General features: G+C 39.9%; 1 protein-coding gene across 1 annotated transcript in view; it reads right to left on the bottom strand.

The window, feature by feature from the left end:
- The window catches only part of cpne5a (copine Va), a 72,124-nt gene extending 47,208 nt beyond the window's left edge, over positions 1-24,916 (bottom strand). Inside the window, exons 1-6 of the mRNA XM_075476631.1 lie at positions 24,567-24,916; positions 11,163-11,203; positions 10,352-10,398; positions 5,818-5,921; positions 4,718-4,757; positions 3,514-3,590 (exon numbers count right to left, since the gene is read on the bottom strand). Of these exons, the coding sequence (XP_075332746.1) occupies positions 3,514-3,590; positions 4,718-4,757; positions 5,818-5,921; positions 10,352-10,398; positions 11,163-11,203; positions 24,567-24,676 (419 nt within the window). The 5' untranslated portion in view covers positions 24,677-24,916. The remainder of the gene's footprint in view (positions 1-3,513; positions 3,591-4,717; positions 4,758-5,817; positions 5,922-10,351; positions 10,399-11,162; positions 11,204-24,566) is intronic.
- Between the last annotated feature and the right edge of the window lie 246 nt (positions 24,917-25,162).

Raw genomic sequence — 25,162 nt, forward strand, 5'->3', positions numbered from 1 at the left:
GTTGCAAAAAGCCTGACTCATGAAGGCCACACCCCAGAGGTGAAAGCCGTTTTTTGGTAGCACAACTGACACATTATTAGACAGATGGTTGCAAACAGAATTGTAGAAGAAGTGCACAACTAAAAATCTTAAACAGTCTGTAAAAAGTTTAAAGATTAAAGATTACAGTATCGTGGTCACCAAATTTAGCTTGGGACAAGAACTCTAAAGGTGTCAGCTCTGAAGACATGTTTCAGTATTTATGATAGCTACCTCACATATCCTGCGTTTTCTTTGAGCATAGGTCATTACAAATTAACGCCATACTTTTGACAACATTGAATAGAGGTGACTGGTAAAAGCAGTATAGAGACAAGTGTGACAGGACTTCTGGCATCCTTGATTCTAAACTCCTTTAATGTCTCTTTGTCCGCTGTAAACAGACTCCGGAAACAGAGATGACAGAGTTGCCTACATGAGCATGAGCTTAAAAAAAACAATATATTTCAGGCTTATTATCATGCCATCATCAACTGCAAAAGACATGCCGATATAAAGCACCAATCAGCACAGAGAAGTCATGGTTTAAAAGGATTGTGTATAAAGTGATCTTAAATCTGTCCTCAGATCGCTTACTTAATGTTATTAGAAAAGCATTCAGACATGACAGCAACACGTTCAGTTGTCATCACATTAATGGGTTGCATTGCACATCTGAAAGAGGCTTGTATTACACCAAAGCAATTCACACATGAACGCCTAAGAAGTTACTTTCTTTATAAGTCATGTGAACAAAAAGTTTCCTTCTTCGCACCAAATCACCACCCTGATTTCAGTACTGAAGTAACAAGTGAAACACAAGCAAGATCAGTTCTTCTCCCCATAGGTTGAAAATAGTTGAGGTGAGCCTTGATGTTTATTTTATTTGGCATGCCTGTTTTTCCACACAGTATTTTATATATTTTCAAAAATACTTTTCCCCCTTTCTTTGGCTCCCGTGGGTGCAGTCACCCCACCCACAACAGTCATTGTAAATTTGTTCATTTCCTGCTTGAAGCGTACAGCAGGAGGGCTCAGTCACAGTAGGCTAATGGGTTTGACATGCTAATGTTGTGCTGCATTCATGTGCTCTACTGTGTGGTATAAATCACCATACCAACAAAAAGGTTACAGCTGTTTGTTTAATTAACTCTATTTCCATTTTACCTACAAATTCCTTCCTGATGACTATACACACAATCACACTCATACGAGCTGCACCACAGATGTTTTGTTTCTCAGTAAACAATGACATTCACCTGCATCAGGCATTGACATTTCCATACACGTTTCTATAAATTTCTTTGATACAAACCTCCCATGAAAAATTAATTATAAACAGAAGGTTTTTTATCACAGTGTCAGCTCGGTCCTTCACGCTAATATTCCTTCAACTGGCTTATTTTTTTTAACTTAATTATGGCATGAGAGGAAAGGCATTTAGCCAACCCAAAGACAAGTCTATGAAAAGTCTTTTCTCAAAAACGGATGCACTTATTCCCAGGGGCACAACACACATAAATTCAGGAACAACTAATGCATATTTCTGTATACGTGCCTGAGCACTCAGTGCTCCATTATGTTCCTGCTGACATATGTGAACTGCACTACAGTCATGTGAGAAAGAAAGTACATCCTCTTTCAGTTCTATGGTTTTACATACAGTATGTATGTGTTATGAAAATAGGATCAAAGAAATTGAATTTGTGGAACCATGAGCCCTTCAGTCAGAGTAAACTATGTTATATCGGAAAGACCCTTCTCATAGATTTGAGAACTACTTTAAATTGGCTTCCGAATCAAGCACTGAAACGTTGTAGCATGACATGTTTGAATTAATCTGTCTAACTTGACACTGCCCGTCCTCTTAAAGTGTGCACGTACACTGCATTCATGCACATCAGAGTGTCGATGCTGAAACAATAAATTCTTCAACCCTAATGGAGAGCGCCAGAGGCATAAAGACACAGAAAGAGGTTTGGAGGAATATAAAAAGTAAAAGGAGCACAATGAGTAGAAACGGGGTCAAATTGAATAAAAAAAAAATCTAGTGGATGGAAATAAGGAAAATGAATTAAAGATGAAGTGCAGAGAATAGAGAAAGGGGTGCCGATGTGCTTTTTAAGCAGGTCATCCTATGCAGTGCGCCTTTGGACGGCTTGTTTAAGCATGACTAACAGATTTTCCTCAGTCCCTTTAAGCACTCTTCCTCAAAGCTATGGTCCAGAGAGGCCCTGTCACCTCATGACAAGGAAATGGAGCACATAGACATTAAGCAACTCCTAGGCTATAGTCTATCACGGGAAGGGAAATCTCCATTACCGCCGGCTACAGATTAGATGTTCAAAAGGAAAGAACGGGAAAAAAAAAATATTCCACAAACCTAATGTCATCAGGAAGGAAAGATAGAAATATATGCGCTTCTGAATTGCTACTGCTAAATGTAAAAGATGTTGGGCAGTTAATCAAAACACAAATGACTGTTAGCTGTGATCTGAAACAACAACCACATAGTTTCATCATCCCCTCTCAGCAGTGATCAAGGTGAAGCTTTGGAACCAGTCCTTTTTTCCATCATGTCTGCTTGGGGCAGCCGATCGTCTTCACTGCCTCTGATGTGGGATGTGAAGCCTAGTATACAGCACACTGGAGAGAACTGTGTCTTGATCCCCCTCATCCTCTTATTCAGCACTGAAGGGAACTGAGCTCTGTAATCCAGCCCACCAGCCCCTGGCAGAGTTCATGGTCGACACCAAAGCCATGCTGTTCTCACTCCCCACTGCCAGGGCCAGCATCACCTTATACTTCACACACTGTCTCACACACAAACACACCCAGGGAACCACACACATATCTGTTGGCGCCAGCTGCTTCAATGTTTCATGCCTCCCAATTTACATTGATTTGAAGCGAACAACGGCATGTGTTTAACACTGACTTCAATCCACTCTTCGTGCTAGATCACCTCCCTAATGATAGTGATTGTACAGAGGAAGCACATAGTCATGTTCTATTGCTGATTGCCATCCGAGCACATCGGTCTAATCTTGCACTGTAATGTACAATACAGAGGACTCCAAAAGGAAGACATATTCCTTACAAACCCATCTCTGCTGGAGTATGTGTACTGAGTAATATCAGAAAACTTTACCATCTTCAATTGTTTTTCTCATCTATTTGATATGATAACTCATATAAAAGCAATTTTCTGGTACTGAATGGCTCCTGTTATTATCAGACAACTCAAAATTTCAAAATTGGAGGGTAAGCACGAGAGTGAAATGGACAGGGCGGTCGGTGGCTTAGTGGGTTAAGCAGCCGCCCCATGTACAGAGGCTAAGTCCTTGCTGCAGCTGGCCCCGGTTCGAGTCCCGCACCGGATGGCCCTTTGCTGCATGTCATCCCCCTCTCTCTGCCCCCTGCTTCCTGTCTCTCTCCAACTGTCCTATCATCAAAGGCATAAAAAGCCCCAAAAAAAGTGAAAAGGACACTCACACAAGTGGTTTCTCCAAGCGACTGGCAGGGGAGCCCACGATTTCTCCCAGTGTACAGTAGACCTGTCCCAGAAAGTCCTGTCATAAGGAGGGGGGGAAAAAGTGGGATGGAGAGAAATGCAAGACAGAGGCATTCAAGTGGGTTACAGGGAGTAACAAGGAGAGTCGGTGAGGAGTTAAGAATCATTATATGCATTGTACAGTTTTATATTATGACATCTGAGGCAGACACGTACGTTAAAGTCGGTGGGCTTCCAGGGCGGAGAAGGAGGAGGAGGAAGAGAGAGAAAGACCAGGCAGCAGCAGTGACACAACAGAGCATATCATGGAACAAAGGGCACATAACTCAAATAACAGACTGTCATCACCCAAGTGCAAGAAAGAAGAGCAAAAGTGGACATGTGCAAGAGCAGATAGGCTGAGAGGAAATGGCAGAGTGTCCAGGTCTCAAATAAAAAAGGTAAGTGACAAAGCACAAGAGAAGGAAAGTGATGAAGGCACACAAGGTTTTAGACAGGAGGCATTCTATTTCCAGGGCACAGACCGCGATGCAAACACACAAGCATCAATTGCACGACAGAAGCAGATTTAATTATGAAAAATTTGGGAGTATGCAAACCAAGTCTGTCAAATATATTGTTTGTTGTCTGTAATGTATGTGTTTATTCATCAAAGCTTTCAGCATAAGGATGATACCACCATGCATTCACTTCAATTAAACTTCATCCTGAACTTCTGCTCTGCAATAAATGAGTGCCCCTTTCAGACAAAACTACCATATTAAAATAAATTAATAGTTTAGAGAAACCTGTGCTGTCTTGGGAAATCAAAATCTAAAACAACACAGCACTAAAGGGAATGTTCTGAAAAGCTTTGAAAATGATGAGCAATGCTTCACTTCTCATTTCATCTAGAAAAAAAAAAAAAGGAAATGAGGGTAAACCAGATGCAAATGAAAATTCAATTTTTCTATGCTCTGGCAGAGAAAAGTGACTCATTTTCCGAAGCAGATGAAAGGTAAAGAGACGTAAATAACAATTTGCCAGATGAAGCACAATCCAGTAAATATATCAATATATTTTTGAGCGTTTAGATGCTGCAAACATTGGTTTGCATAGAACCTAAATATCAGAGACATGCACTGATAATTCAGAGGTTAAACACAAAGGCGAGCTTCACATCCACAACAAAAGTTCTTTACTTACATGTTTGGCCAGATCTGGACTTTTGGAATCAATATCATATCTGAAATCGCAAAGAAACCACAAACCATGGATGTTCAAGTGTGGCCAACAGAACAGATGTTACAAATATACTATAGTATGGCTTGCTAATCACATAACTGGTTCATCAGAGGGACGAATGGGGGCCACGTATGAAAAAACACATAAGCAATAATTCAACAGTTCATCAAGTAAATCCATCTATGGATGTAATTTGTGTACTGAGCCGAGGGAGACATATTGAAACAACCCGACAATGCAGAAAAAGTTTTGAGCATCTACTAGTCAAACTTAATGTAGAATAATTAAACCTGAGCATACCCAAGCTCCCTACTCTGTGATAAAATAGATCCAAATTAGTAACTCTAATTCTGAGGGAGTGCACTCTCTTCTTTTCCGTTCCAACGCTGTATCATGAAAGCATGTCCAATTAATTAATTTTGAGGCAGGAATTCTCAGGCAGCTCCAGTTCAGTCCTGGATACACGTGTTGAGTCCACCTGGGATTTCATGCTTGAGAGCTATGAATTTTTGGAGGAATATCTCCTCTCGTTGAGGGAGAACTGAGTGGAAAGAATGATTCTGAATCTTTTCTTGAAATGAAGCTGCACCTTCCTTACCCTCTCACTGGCCTGGCCTTTTCATGAGGAGAAGGGGATGACAGCCAGGGGACAGGGGTCTTTGGGAGTTTTATCGGACTTGCTTTCAGACATTTGCTTTACTTTTTAGCAGCGAGATTTTGGATAAAACTTTATATGATATACTGTATGTATGACGCTTATCTTCCCATAAATGAGTGACTACTGAGACATTGCACCAATGAATAATTCCTCAGGAGAGAGCCGAGCCACTGACGAGAAGAAGAGAAAAAGAGTGACTTGGAGGATAAAATAAAAGATAGAAAAAAGGTTGAGGGGATGAAGAGATAAAAAGGGACAAGGGTGAGTGATGAGAAAAAAAGAGGATAACCTTATAGTGAAAATTAAATTGCAGAACTTTGTTAGAAGAAGGCAGCACATCTGAAACACACACACCTCGCTCGGTATGTATCCTCAGAGAGACAGATCAAACAGAATAACTCACACGTCAAAGCGCAGATTCTGCTTCTCCTCAAAGAAGTAGTCCAGGATGTACTTCCTGACAAAGTCTGGGTTTAGCGTGTTGTCTATCACCTCTGTTCTCCCAAACTGGATCAGAACCCAAAGAGAAGGGGAGTGAAAAGACAGGCAAGGAAGATGTGAGTAAAGAGCTTTGAGTCAACATACGCAGTCACTCATGTACAATACGCCCCTCTATCATACCCAGACAGCTGTGTGGATTCATTGATTCTGATGAGATGCTATTTAATTAACAGAAGTGATTCCACATTGTCACTTCTCTCTCTCCACAAATTATCTTTGAGTCGGAATGAGTGAGCCAAAGGAAAGCATTCGACTGAATGACATTTAGTCTCTACACCATGGAAAGACCAAATCATTTCAAACACCTGTCAACAGAAAATATGAAACAATCAGTGTAGACGATAAGAATTTCTTTTTTTATTGAAATACTCTCTGTCAGGATGAAATGCTGGCATAAAAAACAACAGATAGTGTTACAACCTCCTAGAGAATCACAAATACAAACATATCGATTGCATTCAAAATTAATAACTCAAAGTCAGGGAACTGATGTTAAGCTAAATGAAATATCGCAAGTTAAAGTTTTACCATGATCTGACACAGAAAAAAAAATAATAGCAGTGTTGGAGCTTAAATGAGGAGATGAAACAGCAGAAGTACAGGTTAAAATTTGTATGCATTCAGTTAGGTTAAAACTCAAAGTGAGGCCCAAAATGGAAACATATTTTGATTTGATTTATTTATTTAAACTCGAAAAATCATTGAGGGCCTGACCCTCATTTACAATGATGTCGAGTAAAAAACAAACATAGAAAATATAACAATATAAAAATATAAAATAAACATATATAAGACATATATAAGTTAACACTAGCAGAATATTTTTAATTGACGGGCTCCCACCCCCCTACTCCCCAAAAAAGACAGTAAGGCCGGATTATGTGTCACCAACCTGAGTTTGAATTCACTTAAGTGTCACCTGCAATCAAATATAAAAGTGTGTCTAAAACCATAAAAGATTAAGTGCTGTGTGGTACTATAGCCCTTCTTGCTCCTCCTGTCAGGAAGCATGAGAGCTTTTTTCCAGCTGATGCTGGAGGTGATCTCTGCACTGATGAAACAGGGGCTTCTTTCAATGACACACTCTCAGAGTGACAGCAGGAGGGATGCAGCATATTCACTTTAGCAGCTTTTCACTCCCAGGCTTTAGCACCGGAGCTCTGATCTGCCACCTGAGCAAATGACAGATTTCCCACTCCACACAGTATCCCCACCTTGACATGTACATGGCTAGGATGTAAAGTTGCAGGTTGCAGAGCACTAAAATGAACTGTCAGTAGGGGAAAATAAGAAAATCTACAGATACCTTGGCACTGGTGATGTTCACTTTTTCTCCTTGATCGTATCGGTTAGAATAACTGTGACCAAGTGTGTAAGAGAATTTATCTTGGTAAAAAGTTTACCATCTATGAGTTTGTAGGGGAAACGTCAGGCTAAGCTTAAATTAAATCAAATTCAGAGATGTTTTATCGTGTCAGCTGCTGAGCCAGGTGAAAGTGGTGAGGAGAGGGAGAACCGTCTTGGAGGAAGAGTAATAATAGATGAGGAAGTTGGAAATGATAACAGAGTGATAAGCTGCTGCTGTATTTCCATAATTCAACCACAAACATTTGTAATTGGGCCACAGTCTCCAAAAGATCTGGAACTTGAATAGAAAACAAAAGGTATCCATATCATTTGTTTAAATATTCTTCAGTTGAAGAGGAATGTGAATAACAAGGAGCCAGTGAGGGAGTTTGGTCCATAAGAGAGTAATTGGATTACAGACAGTTTGTGACACAGTGAAAGGTACTCCAACCAACCATATCTACCCCCAGGACAACCAAAACACATTACCACACAGCGGGGCAAAAAACATGCTTAGCTTTATCAAAGCTGAGCAGCTTGACTGCTTAGCCAGCTGTCATTTGCACTGAAAACACACCTTCGTATCTCTTTTAGGGAGAGACATTCAGGCTACTCCTACGGTTGTTAAGCTCGAGTTGTGGCACTGTAACCAGCTGTGACAGGTGTGGGGGATACATATATATACAGTATATATATCATTGTTTTTTTCCTTTTTGGCTTTTTTCATAAACCCACAGCAACTCTCATATAGATGTATATGTCCCTTTGCCAGTGGCAATGTGATTTATATTCAACTTGGTCCTCAATCCAAGAGGACAGAACAACTTTACTTGACACACCTGTCTGTCTTATCCCTGTGTGAATTGTGACACTCTAATCTTGACATTAATTGATTTGGAGATAGGTGAAAACACCCTCAAAACTGTCTGGTTCAAGAAATAGATGCACTTCGATACACATGTCCATTTTCTTGTCAACAATTCTACCTTTTTTTAACACTAAATGAGAGACTACCAGAAAATTACCACGATTTTTAACAACAACGCTCCAACCAGCTTTAAACTCTATCACAGCAAAATATTTGATTTTCAATAGTACATAAATAGATCTAAACTCTTCTCAATCAAACTATTTGAAATAATTTTCAAAATTATTCAACAAAAAAAACTTGAATCTAAAACTAATGCTTTTCATTATTTTCTAAGAAAATTAATCTATGTAATAAATGTTTCTATTGCAAGTCTCTGAAGAGTAGTGGTAGAAGTTATTGTTTTATTTCTGACGTTTTTCCCCCAAGAAAATAAACTGTACTAAATAAATATAACAAATATTTGCATTTTAAATTTCAGTGAGTGTACTTCCAAGAGACAATTTCCCTTTACAATTCATTGAATTGTGAGCACAGTTGTTAGGCTAAATGTTTCAGTGTTCACTTTGCCATCCTTCAGTTTGAATGATAGTTAATAAACATTGTGAACATTGACTTCATCCATACTACAGTATTAACAAGTATGCATTTCTTCCTCCATGACATCCTTTTGTGCTCAGTGAGCTTTAGGTCAGGGCACTGTAGGAGCCATTCATATATATTGAGTTGAAAAAAACCCTTCAATAGACAGGTGTGCTTTAGAATTATGGATTTATGAATGGTTCCTGCCATCTCACTCTCTCCCCTCTGCCTCCGTGGCCATACTCCTTTGTCAAAACTTCCATGAACTGAGTATTTTCATCTCTGAGGAGATCCATGCTGCAGTTCCACCTCCATTTTTCTTCATTTTCTCACTTTAAGCTGCATGTTTTTCTGGGTCATTCTGTTTTCACTGTGTGTCACAAGAACTTCACTATTAAACTTTTTGACAATATACCCAATAGTTGAGGATTGATGGGGATTGTATGTGTTCATGTTTTCCGGGAAACTTTTGGTGACAGAGGGGGCTCTATGGAGGGAGCATTTTCACAAGCACAGACACAACTGAATTATCCATCCCTTTTCTATACCTGCTCAATCCAATTCAGGGTTGCAGGGGGGCTAGAGCCTATCCCAGCTGTCACTGGGTGATAGGCAGAGTATGCCCTGGACAGGTCATCGGTAACCTAACACCAATTAACCTAACATGCATGTTTTTGGAGGGTGGGAGGAAGCCGGAGTACCCGGAGGGGGGGGGACAAGCAAACTCCACACAGAAAGGCCCCACTGGGATTCAAACCAGTATTCGAACTCTTGGCGTGACAGAGCCTTTGAGTGGAACTCCATAAGTTGTGGAGCAACCTACCTTTTCACACAAGAGTTGCCCAGACCCTTGATCATTTTAAAACACTGCTGAAAAAGACATTTCTGTGCTGGATATCTGGACATTTATCACATAAGCACAGTTCATTTCCATTTTACTCAAGTTTTATTTTATGTTTTATTGTTTAACTTGGTTCATATCCATAGATGAATTATTGATTGTTGACTTTGGTCAGCTGAGGTTGTTTTCACATCTGCTATAAAGGTTTTTGAGTGTTTGCCACTCCATATGAGCCCTTTGTCAACCCGGTGTGCACTAATACAATGGAAGTCTCTATGGTAAGCATGGTGCCAGTCAATCAGAAATGCTGTGAGTATGAAAGCAAAAGCAACATTTTTAGCATACTTAGTACAGCTCTGAGTGTTACGTTCACAAAGAACTGTTGTGTTGTCTAAGACCAAAAGTAAATAAATAAATCAATTATAACGATAAAGAAAAGGCATGTATTTTGTGTAACAATCTCTTTGTATTTCCATTAATTTTATTCTCAATTACACATAATAATTGCAGACAGGCTCTCTGTCTTGCTGCCAACTTTAACAGCCTTTCCGGAGCCAAAGGGACTCATGCTGAGGGGAAAATCTGCCACTGTAATCAGTCAGTCAGTCGCAGCTAAAGCAGTGCTGACCAGCACACCAGTGTTCACAGGGTCAATCAATTGCAATTGATTGGCACATAGCGTTTACCTTGAGAGACAGGAGGGGAGGAAAAGGGGTTGTAAACAGAGAATGGGCTGTCATGGAGCAGAAATGGGCTGATTGAGTTGTGTTCACAGAGGAAACAGCTGGGATCTCTTACCTCTCTCCATTGTTTGGACTCCACACCCTGGGTGTATAAAACGACCACTGAGATGTGAGGGATAGAGGCACAGACAGAGCCAATGGGAGAGCAGAGAAACACACGGTCACTAAACAGTCTCAATCAAGCAACCGTCATCCAGAAATGGTGTTTGTTTCGTTCCTTCTCTGCAGACATACATCATTAATTATCCTGCCGCGCCCTGACAGCTCAATGAAGTGGGTTAGGGGTGACATCTATGCATATAGAACAAAGCTCTAAAAAAAAAAAGACTGAAAGCTTTTGGAGCACAATTTACAGTGAAATTGAACATTCAAAATGAAGCTGAGGCAGGTACAGGTGATGTGACCTGTCATATATTCCTAGGTTCAGCTTCAGGCACGTACAAAAGAGGACGAATGTGATATTTTACCCATAGCTTATTCACACAAAGGGTTTGAACCCCCTCCGTATTATTTAAATTGTCTTCTCCATTCTCTCCATATTTCATTAAAAAAATGCCTTTATGGCATTTCTCAATGTGTCTCACCAAAAGCCATTTGTATTCAAGGGCTGCCGTTTATATCCTGCATGCATTATGGTACTTTAGCTCACAATGAGGAAAGGTTGTCACATTACTGTGCAAATGATATGCATTTATTGAAGGCACACTTTGAAAAAGCAGAGTAAACTGAATCAAAGTTAAGCTCAGCAAAAATAAAAAGTAAAGCGTTGTAAAAGAACAGGAGGCTTCAGTTAATCATACCCTGAGTGAAGTTTCCTGTAGGTAACACTAAATTGCAATCATTATTGAAAAATACTGAGAACTCACATGGATCAGATTTGGAGAAAGTGTCTTTGTCCAAAAGATTCCTGTAAGAGAGGATAACAATGACATGTCAAAATCTCATTTGAGTAAAGCATGTGTGTATATTTGTTTAATACATCTATTATTGCGTCATCAAAGTTGTGAGGATCTATCGTTACAGAAATGCAACTACTTCTTCTTACATGCAGTCACAAAATTCTATATGCAAAGAACTAAGAGGTAATTGTATAATAATTCATGGTCTCAACCATACTGCCCTTGAGAGTTCCCTTCCAAGTAAGTAGTACAACAAGCACATTAAAGCCCGATGAAAGGACACAGAGGACACAGAGGCAGATGCACATTGCATGCAAAAGCTTTTTGTTTATCTACACCAAATACAATCGCTTAAGTGTAGTTATTGTACACATCTGATCCTAGCAGGTGGTTTTCAGCCTATAACATAATCCACAAACAAATTTCATTACAATTGCTATCTAGATTTAAGAAATACAGCTACAACTTCAACTGCCGTAATCATTTTATTTTATTTGTTTTTTTAGTTACTTATGGTCATCTTCTCAAGATTCTTACACAGTATGCTGTTCTTACTGCTTGTTGCTGTTTTGGTAAAAGCACGGACCACGGTCAAGACTGCAGGTCATATGGCAGAAACTCATTTTTCAAAATAAAACAATAACAAAAGAGGCAGTGGTAACACAACTAAGATGATCACGATCACTCAGTATGTATTGTGACAATGTCAGCTATTGCTGCTTACGGTTGTGTAGGGCTGTATAAGTGCATTATTTTCTAGGGAGTTTTTATAGCCCAAATATTGATTATTCTGTGGTTACTTTTTCCAGATGTCACTTTAAACCTTTTGAATGGTCAAGAGGCTTTTTGGCTGTTTTCTTCCAGTTCACCACAAAAATATAAAAATAAAAATAGCATCAGAATCTCTTTATTTGTCAAATGTACAACGTACACAGGAATTTGACCTGGCGTAACAGCGCCACAGAACATTAAATAAAAGTTAACTTAGCAGAAACAAGTAAAAAAGAAGTTGTGCCTTTGAAAAAAAACATATGTAATTGAGGTGAGATATGTGCAGAATGAGATGACCGGAAATATATACAAGATGGCAGGAATCAGTAGAAGCCCAAACTCTATGGCATACCGTGTGGGCTGTGAAATGTAAGTTTCTAAACCATCATGTATGATCAGATGAGGAGCTTTTATAGATTAAAAAAAAACACTGTATTGTTGTACTGTTCAATTATTATGTGAAAACAAAAGGTATGACACTTAACACCTAATTTGCTCAATCAAAGCATATGTGGACAACAGAATGAAGGGTTCAGCTCTTTGCTCTGCTGACTCTGGTCTTAAGGCAAATTGCAACTTACCACAATGCAGACTACAGAGAGGGATTTCACAGTTCAAAGCAAGAGAGGGGGGGTTATTCTGGAATACAGAAAGTCTATTTATGTCATGTCTGTTGGTTTTTATTTATTATGTTTTAAGTTCCTGGTTAGTCTTTAGTTTTGCCATGTTTTTCCTCAGTCACTCTTGCCCTGGTCATCAGCTTCACTCACGTCACCTGTGTTTCTCCCCTCAGCTGCACTCCATCACCAATCACCCTCCTCAGTATTTAGTTTCCAGGTTTTCTCAAGCCCATTGCCAGATCCTCACTGTCATCGTCCCTCATGGTAACAGGTTTATCCTTGTTGTCCATGTCAGGTTTATCATCATCATCATAGTCTTAGTGAGGTTTTTGTTTCAAGTTTTATTTTGTGAGTTTAGATTTTTTTTGGAATTCAGGCTTTGCCATGCCTTTTGTTTGGATTATTTAAATAAATCAATTGTTTCTTTGGATTATCTGCATCCGGATCCTTCATCACCACGCCACACACCCACCGTTTTGACATTTTATCTTTTCTCAAAAGCCCAGAGTGGGGTTTGAAAAACTGGGTGAAATTTTCAAATCTGAAATTAATTTCAATTGCCAAATTAAATGTAATGTAACACATTTTAGATGACAGACATATTCCTGATGGTTTCAATTATCTCATTAGCATAACAGCATAATGCAAAAGCATATAGATATGTCTTGTTCCTGGTTTCTGATTGTGAGCAGTTCCTCCATATGTAACCAAAACGTAGTTGAGAATTATCCTGGTCCCTTTAGGGGACAGCAGGATTTTAATGAATATAGATGAGATTTCTGGACTGAATCCAAGCAATATGACATCGTTCATGTACACGTATCTCGGCATTGCTGCATATCGAATCTTCTGACACAGGATATGGGGAATGACAGGTGCAGCCTCACTTGGAGCTTTAGCCTTGGGCTAACCTGACAACAGTTGAAAAATTGTCAGAGCAATTATCACAGGAGATAACAAAGCTATCCATGACTTTGTAGCCACCTGTTACTGTATGACATCCACTAACTTCCAACAGTTAGCTTGTCCAGCGCCTTATCCCATTTCTCAGTGCCAAGAGGTTAACTCTTTCCTCTGTACAATCTTCAGTGGTATAAAACTTGATCATTATCCCAAAAGTTGATGTTGAAGTTCATTGAAATAAGACTACTACAATTAGACAGAGACACTTTTCACTCCAATCTTGTTCAATTTGATAGTCTTCCTTCTGAGCAAACCCCTGTTGTCATCACCATAATCATCTCATGCCATAAATGAAAATGGCAAATAGAATTTTTCCCATTTCACTTGAACCCACCACTTTCACGAAGTCAGATTGCATTATCTCACCTATAAACTTGAGAATCTAAAATTGTATTGCTGGTGAAGCAGTCAGGGTCGCACTATTAGAGGTACAACAAAACAAAACTACAAATAATGAAATCAGTAAATGCAACAGATACATGTACTATTAAATCAAAACTGCAAATCATCTTTGACTCTGGGTAAAGATATATATAAAAAATTATTTGACTAAAACCTTGATAAATGGTTTTCCTAGAGACCAAACATGAATAAAGTTTGAAAGGAATATCAGGAACCCTATGTCTCTCTTGATAGATATTTGGCCATAATTTTGCAGGTGTGTGATCCATGTGGTTAATTAATAAACTAAGAAAAAGTATGTATTTATGTCTGCGCCCCACAGCGCCTTATTGTCAGCAATTTTCCCACGTTCTTGGAGTTGTCAAAAACCATAACTGGCACCTTGCAGAAACAGCATCTGAGTCACACCAGAGTGGTTTTGAATAGTCTTGCATCTGACTTTTCAATGAATTTAAGTTTAATGTATCTTACAATGAGAAATTAAAGAATAATAGACAAGTGTCTGACCAGTTACAGAATGAAAAGTCACTATGTTACATTAGATGCAATATAAATGGCTGGGAGGAGAAAGGGAAGGATGGTTTGCATTTTGAGGGCTACTCAAGCACTTCAGTTTCTTTTTGCCCTATGGCCCTGTCTTCTTTGACTGAGGACAAACATTGTCTTTCCACTCACGCTTCACAGGGTCAGTAGGTTTACTTTTGTCTAATACACCCTTGGGCAGTTCTTAGGGGTCAAAACCTCATAGAGCCAAGCAGAGGAGCATGCTGCTGTGTGGGTTTGCCAACCCTTTACGAGTAAGAAGAATCCCATTATTTAGTAAGAGATATTCAGTTCTCCTCAGGGAAACCTTTGTAACTTAAAAATAGTGTTCAATATATGATGCAGAGAAGCTTACGAGATACATGCGTGTAAGAGGCACCACCTCTGATATTAGAGAAAAGCAACAACTGATTAAATCTGAACTATGACTGCGTTTTATTATTGGAAATTATCTTGACCTGTATTCTATGATTTAACCACTGGATGGTTACACATGATACTAGTAGTAATGTCGCTTTTGTTTGTATCTCAAAATACTCAAACATTCTAAACACATTTGGGTTCTTTGATTAGTGCAACATCCATTACTTTCTCTGTGATGGCACAGGTGTTTTCTTCTTCTGCTCCATATGTTTAATTATTCAGTTTCTACCTGGGATCTCTTTAGGTCGACAAATACCTGCAGCAGAGCACTCCCTAGGCAGCCATCTTGTGGGCAGTGACACAATCTCAGTCATAAAACTGCTCTTCTACTGGTATAATAAATGAGTATGCACATATACTGCAACTCCTTGTTTCGGACTGGCTTCTGGTGTATAACTAATGTCTGACTAGGGAATAATATCACTGCTAATTGCATACTGTGACAGCTCGGGTTTGTGCAGAGAAAGCTTCTTTTTTTTGCAAGGAGGGAAACACACAGCGATTTTATATGGCTGTTATAACCCTGGCAAGCGCACTGCACACAGTCTATTCTAAGCAATTTTTCCCCTGATCTCTCCATTCCATCTTTAAAAAAAACCCAAGCAGCAAACATCTCCAAACTGAACACACAATCCGTGTACTTCGCAGACTGGCTACATAGTTTAACACAATATACATTGTACAACAGAAACCATTTCAACCATTTCAAAGCAGATTGTACATATTTTGGTTTTGAAATAAAAGCAACAGATCGTAGACAAAAGAAACTGAGAATTAATTCATTCAAAGATGGAGCTAAGAAAGCATGATCTCAAAATAGATCATCACAGCAGGGAAACAAACCTCAATCATTTTTGTTAGCGAAGGATGAGTGCACTATATAGTGTGGAAATACTTGGTGGTAAGTTGTCATTAACAAGCTTGGTCTAAAAGCAAACCATGAAATAACTACGAAATAAGAAACTTTGTATACATGCAGATGAACTGTATGTTTTCAGCACCTAAGTAAAGTATTTTATTGGAAAGTTTGATTTGTGTCTCAGATGTTTTGTGTGGAGCCAAGGGGGCTGGAGTGGTCACATGGTAATCCAGGAAAAGCAGAATTGATGTGGGCCGTTTTTACAGAGTCTATTCTAACAAAGGCCCTAATGTTTCCTACCCTTAAAAGTGTCTATTTTAATTCCGAACCCTATTGTATTCTTTTCTCTACTTTAACTTTTCTATACAGCAACTGAAATAAAAAGTACAGTTACACAAAAACATCAATGGTTGTCACGTCGGGTGGTGTGTTGTGGTGGTGAAGGTAGGACCCGGATGCAGATGTTCCAAATTAAACTTGATTTATTTAAATACAGACAAACAAAAGCATGACTGAACCGGAATACAAAAACCTAAACTATGAAAAACTTGACAAAACAAAAACCTGAAAAAGCCTGACATTAACATGGACACAAGGACAAACCTGAGGTCCGTTTCACGAAGCAGGTTTAGTGAAAACTCTGAGTTGATTTACCCTGAAATGAGGGAAACTCTGAGTTCTCCGTTTCACAAAGGGAGGTAACTCAACCCCGAGAAAGAGGGGTAACTCTAGCCTGTTTCACAAAGAGAGGTAACTTAACCTCTCGGTCAGTTACCGTAGTAACAGACTCTCTGAACCTAACCTGGTCGGGACCAGGTTTTATTCAAGAAACCTCGAGTTTCTTTCTGTCTCCGCCCTCTTTCAGCCACACACGCCATTTGATTTCCTCATTCATTCAGTCAGCAGAGCGAGTTCTTCTACTTCTATAAGTCCATTAGGCACAGTAGGAGGCGACTTTTTTCACGAACATGTCCTTTTGACAACGATCCCGTGGATGAAGGTGCAGCATTATTGCGCAGAGAAATAAATATTCGTCGGAGATGGTTATCAGACCGCGCATAGATTTTTGCATTTACAGACAATTATCTTATTGAGTGGCACGATCAGAATTTTGTTGGGACAAAAGAAAAAAAAGACATAAAAGACAAATAAATATTTGTATGAATATGCTTAAAAAAGACATGATAGGCCTATTATATTTTATAAAGGCACTCGTTTCTTGGGGGTGGATTCCCTCCAGGGATTCCCTTAGCCACTGGCCTCCCGTTAGAGGTGGCGGTGCTGGGCAGCACCGGTTTTTTCGGGGATCTGGCTTCTTTCTGTTGGCTCAATAGAAGTCTGTGTTGGTGTAAATAGGCTTAATTATTTAACAGAACATGATATAGATGAGAAGACATAGTTTATGTGTGTGAAAACAGCATTATGTTGGGGATAAAATAACTGCACAGTCAAATAGCCACTTAATATTTATTTTACAGTGTAAAACATGATCAAAATGAGGTACCTCCATGCCGAGGTCTCACCTGTTTGAACAATGTTTTTATATTTCATCTTAAACTGTTGCCAAGTGTGCTTCTCCCCTGCGGGATTACACCTAAATTAAATAAATGAATGGGCTACCATTCAAACAGTTTCCCCTGTAATATTATTGGGATTGCAAAGGACTACATTTAAACTTACACTTTTGCACCTGCAGCGGTGCACTTATTTCTAAAAACGTATTGAAACTCGTCTTATGAGCGCATTAAGATTTCCAATTCGAGGTTGGTGAAAAACGTAGCCCCTCCTCTTCCCCGTTGCCATGGTGACTCGTCGAATCTGGGCTCCATTGATGCTGGCTTTTTAAAGTTGTGGTGCACACGCAAAACTCAAGGTGAACCTACTCAGAGTTGATTAACCTCACTCAAATCAGCGTTTCTGGAACCGAAAACTCAGAGTTTTCTATCTCAGAGTAGATCAACTCAGAGAGCAGGAATAGACTCAGAGTTGGTTGAACCTGCTTTGTGAAACGGACCCCTGAAAAACAGCATGAATGACGGTGAGGATCTGGCAATGAGCATGAGAAAACCTGGACACTAAATACTGAGGAGGGTGATTAGTGATGGAGTGCAGCTGAGGGGAGAAACACAGGTGACGTGAGTGACGCTGATGACCAGGGCAAGGAAAAACATGGCAAAACTAAAGACTAAACAGGAACATAAAACGCGATAAACTTAAAGAAATGACATCAACAGTTTGACAGCCATGCGTGAGGCATCAATACCAAACCCTGACAATTTCACAAAATGTCTTTAGACTGTGTTCCTCTCTTCTGTTTCTTTGTTCAATAGCTGAAACACTAGCTGTGACTGACTGTTAAGACACTTTATTCGACAAAAAAACGTCCACCACAAACTGACTAGTGATAAATTTCCCATGCTGTTTCATAAACAAATAGTCTGTAAATAACAAGGTTAGTTTCTTCATTTTATGAGATGAAAGCTGATAAAGAAGTTTCTTGATGCAGTTTTTTTACACGAGTCAAACATGTTCATTTTAAAGTAATAATTTTTTGTCCTATTGCATCAGCCTAATCTGCTCCTGCTGAGCAGCCAAATAAATGAAGTTCATTAAGGATGCTTAAATAAGAAGTTTGTTTTTTTTAAAACCTGGACCTTATTTCTGGCATAAAATACGTTCATCCACTCACCGTTAACAGTCGGCGAAAGTCTAAATATTCGGAAGATATTAAGATCACTCGAGATCCATGTATATCCATATAACGGGAGAGAACAGGGCATAGAAAATACAGCCTCTAAATAAGGTATTATCTGTCTTTATTTCACCCATACTTTAAGCCGAATGGATGACTGAGCGCGTACTATTGCACTGTTAGCTGACATGTTGTTGTTATCCGGGGCTATGGGGGGCTTATAGGAAGCTTTCTGCACACACATCTAGGGGGATGACTTAATCGACGCGCGCCGCTGCATAAGGTCCAGGTTTATAAAAAGCGAACTTCTCCTTTAAATGTATCCGAGACTTTGTGCACAAACATTTCCTGCAAGCTCCCTATTCTAAATTTATTGCATTTTAAGGACTGATTTTTCAGACCTTTCATTCTTTCTTCTACTTTTCCATATTTCAATCATCTGTTCTGCTGGAGATTTCTTCCTGCTAAAAGAGAGTTTTTCCTCTCTGCTGTCACCTCTTGCATGCTCAGGAAGGGGAATCGAGTAGAAGAGAAGTTTTAGTGCAATCGTTTGTCTTCTTTAGCGAAGCAAGTTTATTTCTAATCAGCATTATATGACTTGGACTAACTTGGATTGCCACTGCATAAATAAAACTGAATTTTAAATAGAATTTTTACATAACGCACCAGTTTAGATTGCTTTAGGGCTTTTAAGTGTGTGACTGCTTTAAGTGACATTTGGGTCAAATTAATCCTGGGATTTTCAGTCAAAATCCATCCCTGCACATCACTACTGGCTTCAAAAACTCGATGGCAACAGACCTTACCTGTTAAAAAGCATCTAACAAAAATAATAAAAACGTACTTTAAGAATGTTTGATAGCTTCTACATAATAATCTAGAAACTATCATAATCTCATAATCTATGGTACACAGTGATAACAGATGATGATATCATCTGTATCAGCTGAAAATGGCTTTAAAAAGGAATATCAGCGTGAGTTATCAGCCAAAATCTGATACTGTGAATCCCTCATTTAAAGTTTTGTTTCAAAAGGTTACATAAAAATTTATTATCACTGCAGCAGCCCATCGCCAGCAAGGTAAAACTTAACTGTCTCACCACAGTCTAACAGGGCATGTTTTGCACTATAGTTTGAACTGTTTTCCTTATTTTGCCCAGTAAATGGGCACATTTGAAATGCACGGCGTTTTAAGTTGCATCTGCTTCTGGACAATCAAGATAAGAGATGTCATAATGAAATGCCGTCCCAAAAACATAAAAAATCTTTATGAATTAAGTGGCAAATGTATGCGCATACAAGGGACACTGACAATCTGCTAAACTTGTTGGAAATTAATGGAAAATGACATACTAGAAAAAATCCAATATTGTGTGTCACTATGATAATCACATCACACTTTGGTGGATTGTGCTTCACCTTTCAAAATACCAACTCTGATTTTCACAACAGTGAAAACAAGTTATATTTGTACTGAGGTCTATTTTCAGCTGTGCAGCAAAGGGACAAATATTCTTATCCACACAGACAGAAATTTCCCTTTCGGCTGCTCTATAACATGTCCACTCTAATACATCAAAAAGAAACCTGAACACTGACAATAAGTAGCTTGTTCCTCCCTTCAGCTAAGATTGTCAAAAAAGTGAAAGACCTTTAACATATGCAACCGTGTGGTGAAACTTCAGTGAGCAGCCTGCTACACGTTGTACAAATCTGTCAACACTCACACATTTCCCAGACAAGCTGTGATGTTTGGTCAAATATCCCCAACACATAAATCTTCTGACATGCACTGCTGACCCTTTAGTTTCTCTGAATATAGTCTATCTGAACCACCAAGGGATACTTTGATCTCTTTTTGTCATTGACATTCAAATCAACACTTTAACACGACAAAATGCAACAAGTTAAGAGTTGCAAACCTCTGGCATGTCACTCACAGCTATGCTGCTGAGGGATTCACGTGTGCTAACGTGTGAGAATTCAGCGGTAACACTGACACCACCACAAACCAAAGTCCAAACTCATTTCACTGAGTCATGGGTGCATGCATATTTATAAGCTTCCTCAGCCAGTGGGACTGATGTGGTTCACTCATAACAACCCCAAAATTTGAGGAGAAATCTGCTTGTTCTTGGCAACCTTGTGTGTCTTACAATCTCGATCCCCAAAACAGATATGCCACATCATTCACAAACACAAGACATGCTGTACGATTAAAGCTGAAAGCTTGCCCCAGGTCAGCCTGCAAATTGAAATGTCTCTCTTTCACTGAGAGGTCTTTTATTAATATGCTATGCTCTTGCACATTGAAAACTAGTTCAACTCCAACTTGGTGCCTGCCGTGGCAAAAACAAAAGGATGTATCAACCAGAAAAAAACAGGCCACAGGGTTTGACTGAAGGCGTAACCAAGACTGAATGGGAGCAACTAGAACAGCTATTAACACAACAACAACAGCAGAGTTAGAAGACATCACAACACATTCAAGTAAACGATACGTTGGTTGCACAGCTTGAATCCCAATTGCCAGCTCAAGCAATTGTTTTTGACAGATCAGGCATCGATGGCACGCATCGCAATCAGCCTGAAGATTTCATTAGGCCTCCTCCTCTGCTGCAATGATTGCTTCAGGAAGAGACCAGATCAAGAAGCTTGCCACAAGTTTTTCTTTGATTCCAGGGAATATAAATCAGTGGCTTTTTTGTTTCAGGATGCTTGTATTCAAGTGACTTCTTGTGTATTTCACCAAATAATTAATCCCTCAGGAGTGAACGAGCCTGGTTGAGTTACATCCCCCATCTATAGAATGAAGTGATTTGATGCCATACCACCCTAACCAATCTATCACAGAAATTGAATGGTTATGGGGAGCTTCACATCAACAGAAAAGATCAGGAGGGGATGGACAAGATGCAGCATTTTCATTCCCATGAAATTGGCTGTGGAGGCTAATAAAGTTTCATGTTCAAGCAATCAGGTGGGAGGCTGATCGTAGAGGAAGCGAGGGTGGCTTAATCAGCTGCTGTCACTTTTCACAGCATACCTGTAGTGTGTTTTGACATAGTGAACCATAAAAATAAAATACCACAACTGTTGTTGGCTGGAAGTAAAATAAAGATTCAGGCTGTGTTCTTGAGCTGTGGGTTTTGCTGGACTAAAGCATGTGTCATGTGCTCCCAATGATGCATTGTCCCTAGGCTCTTTAATAAATCACTCAGTTACTTTCTTCTCTAAATATGTGAAAAATGGAATGAAAAAGGAATCTTTCTTAACCACCATCCCCTGTCATATCCTACAGTATTCAGATAAGGCTGGTAAATCTTTGCCTGGGCTTATTAGTATGACTCCCTCCCTTATTCTGTTCACTCCAAAAGACTGCATTTGCAATGAACGTCTGTTTGTATTGTGACAGGCCGTCGAGAAACGAAGTGAAAAATCCTCCCTAAATGAAGCTCTGCTTGTTAAGCCTTAAGGGTTTGTGTGGTTTTCATCTGTGTGCACATTTTTTCCCAACAATTCTAACTGAAAGGGTGCTTCACAGTCGAGCCACAGCGCTAAAGCCACTGTTTCCCTAAAGCCGCTGAAAATGTGAGCTCTGAGATAATCTGGTAAGCTGAGATATAGAAAGGATGTTTTCTACAATCCAGCAGGATTGTTATTTACAACTTTGCTCATAATTAAAACACAATGCAGCAAACCATATAGACAACTAATAAAACATTCATCAGAGCTTCCTTAAATATTAAGTAGTGAACGCATTAATTTTGGCACTTAAGAGATTGGATCAAGCCTGTAGAACACAGGAGACCACTGGAACCTCACCCACTGAACTGGATTCACAGGAATATGTTCAATGAGACAGATGTAGGAAAATAGGCCACTTGAGTGTGAGAAGCTATCATATCACTGAGCTGTAGTGTCGCCTTTACATTTTAGAAACACTTGAGGTACGGCTCACTCACCGGACCTGTGAGCAAAACCAATCAGAGCCTTAGACAGACAGCAATGTGCTATAACAGTGATATGCACTTGTTTTGATAAGTGTCTGTCTGCTTCAGTCGCTTCAGTTCATCAGGGGGCTTGCTGCAATATTGGCAGAGGGTTATGAGAATGCCTGGAGGGCTGCATGATACAGTTCAATTCGATGTGCACTGCAATCTCTGAGCTTTCAGGCTTACTAAATCAATTACACAGGGTTGTGGAGCCTCTGCCTTTTTCCCGCATAATACCCATTGTTTCTATAGGCCTCTATTGGAAAGACTGGCTACTCACAACCTGATAAGTTGATGGAGTAGCTGACTGCATGACTTAGTTCATGGGTTGATCTGATTTTTCGCTGTACGGCCATGTCTTGGTCTTTAAAGCAGCCGTAAGAGGTCAGACTGGAGCAATCTCCACAAGTCACAAAGATGAGTAGACAGGACTTAAAGCCTTTGAATTTGAAGCAGACAATGTTTCAAGAGCCTGTGAAAGCAGGAAGGACGGTTTTCTCTCTATCACATTGTGTCCGGGAGCAGCTTCGGAGAGAAAGTAATGGAAGACAAGGGAACTGCAGATCAACAGAGCCTGAGGGCATCAGCACAGATCCTGGATTAAAGTATGAAGGTCTGAGGGGGCAAAAAATAACACTGTGTACCAAAAAGGAAACAGCACGAGACCAGCCGCTACTCATAAAAATGCCCCACAGTGGATAAAAACACACAAACGTGCACACACAACCTTTGATTCATATGACAGCCTTACATGCCAGCTTCCCATAAACTCAATTGACCAAAATATCAGATTGATACATTATCTATCAAAATGAAGGATGTAAGAGGGTTATTTTTTTTTTCTGTTACAAAATTCTATGCAGCTCATCTTCCTCAGACAAAAGTCACTCCTTACAGCTGCGTCCTCCTCACACTTGCCCACCTCATAAAGGTTAACCGTCTTGCTCTGAAATGTGACTAATTAATACCCAAAATGGCTTAAAGGTCAGCTAAGTGGCAGCTGTATCGGGGTTTTTTTAAGAAAGAAAGAAAAAATCAATAAGTGTGCAATGTGAAAACCTATTAAATCGATGTATCTCCTTTCACTTGATTGGGTGAATAATGAAAGATAAATCTAAAATAAACAGAGGCATACTGTTTGGTGGATAGATCTCTCCCTTGGCTTTTCTTACTTTATAAGGCAAAATGACGCACAGCTTTGGAGGACAATATAACACAAATTACACCATATTCTTTGTAAAGCATTATTAGAATTGCGCATCCTGTCTTCGTCGTCTTAAAGCCACAATATGCTTCAGCATCAAGCCAGCCTATATGCAGCGTCTCTACCTGCAGCCCCACCCTATCTTAACGAGGCTCTTGTGGATCTCCGTGGTATCTTCTCCCGCGACTCTGCAAGTGAATCTTAGTTGAATTCATCTTGAGGATTTGGGTAGAATATGTTTTGCGTTTATTTTCACGTCTCTGTGAACTGGTGTTGTTTTCGGAGCTTGGATATCAGCGACACAGCTTCACACACATGACACATTGCCTGAGGGGAGAACTCTCGATAATGATGGTCGATATCTCTCGTAGAACGCGACGTGACGCGCACAAAGCAACACAGCGTGTAATCAACCCAACGGTGAATGAAACAGACACCAAAAAGCAAATCTGAACGATCAATAGAACCCACAAACAAAAGAGTAAAAGTTCAGACGGACTCATTTGTGTTTGGTTGATTCAACTAATGTGGTTGAAGAAAACTTTGGACATTACTGCAGTGCTGGTGGGGAAGAATTAATCATTATTATTGGTTTTACTTCACTTTGTTTGTTTGTTTTTTTTCTTAGGAAAACAAGTGTTTTGGTGTCAGATTTTCTCATTAATCCTCGACCGCCTGTGCATCTGGGCGGGTGAGGAACACTGCATTGCCATTTTACCTAAAGTTTTTTATTTTTCAAAATCTCTCATGTTGCTATTTTTAAACGTATTGATCAAACGTCAAGTCTTTAGGCGTAATGTCCCGTCTGATAATTTCACAACAAAATGTGACCATGACGCGCGGGGCTTGCAAAACGCTGACGCAGCCACGGCACCACCAGCACCGAGCTGGACTTACCTGCAGGACACGGTGATCTCCACTTTGGTGGCCGGGATGCTCCCACTGATGGGGTCGAAGTCACAGACCGGTGCCGTGGCCTCCACCTTGTCCATAACGTCTCCCTCCATGCGTGCGGGAGACCCGGGCCAGCTCCTCTGAACCTGGGGAGTCGAGGGTGGAGAACCGGAGCGGAGCAGTAGAGCGAGCAGCAGCGAACGGGGTCCAGACAAACCTCCCAAATGCTGTCCGTTGGACGGACAACAGCATGAAAAGTTTCACTGGGGGCTGCAGCTGTGAGGCGATTGATTTAACAAAAATGCCAGATCACATGCCAGGAAGCATCAACGCCAACTCTGCTGTTTTTCGGACAAAGAATGAGCTTGTGCTCCCTGAGCCAGAGGAGCTTCGAAAAGTAAATGCAGTGAACTCCACCCCTCCCATCCGCATTCTCCAACTGTACATGCGGAGCTGTGGCTGTCTCTCAGTGTAGTTCCAGGTTATTGATTTGTGGTGGTTGGATGGTTATTTTGGTCCAAATTAGTTCGAAGAGTCTCTAACAGAACACAAGAGCGCATTAGTGCGTAAAAAAATGTCTTGTCTTGTTATTTCAGAGA

The sequence above is a fragment of the Odontesthes bonariensis genome, chromosome 10 (genome assembly GCF_027942865.1).
Source record: "Odontesthes bonariensis isolate fOdoBon6 chromosome 10, fOdoBon6.hap1, whole genome shotgun sequence".
Taxonomy (NCBI): domain Eukaryota; kingdom Metazoa; phylum Chordata; class Actinopteri; order Atheriniformes; family Atherinopsidae; genus Odontesthes; species Odontesthes bonariensis.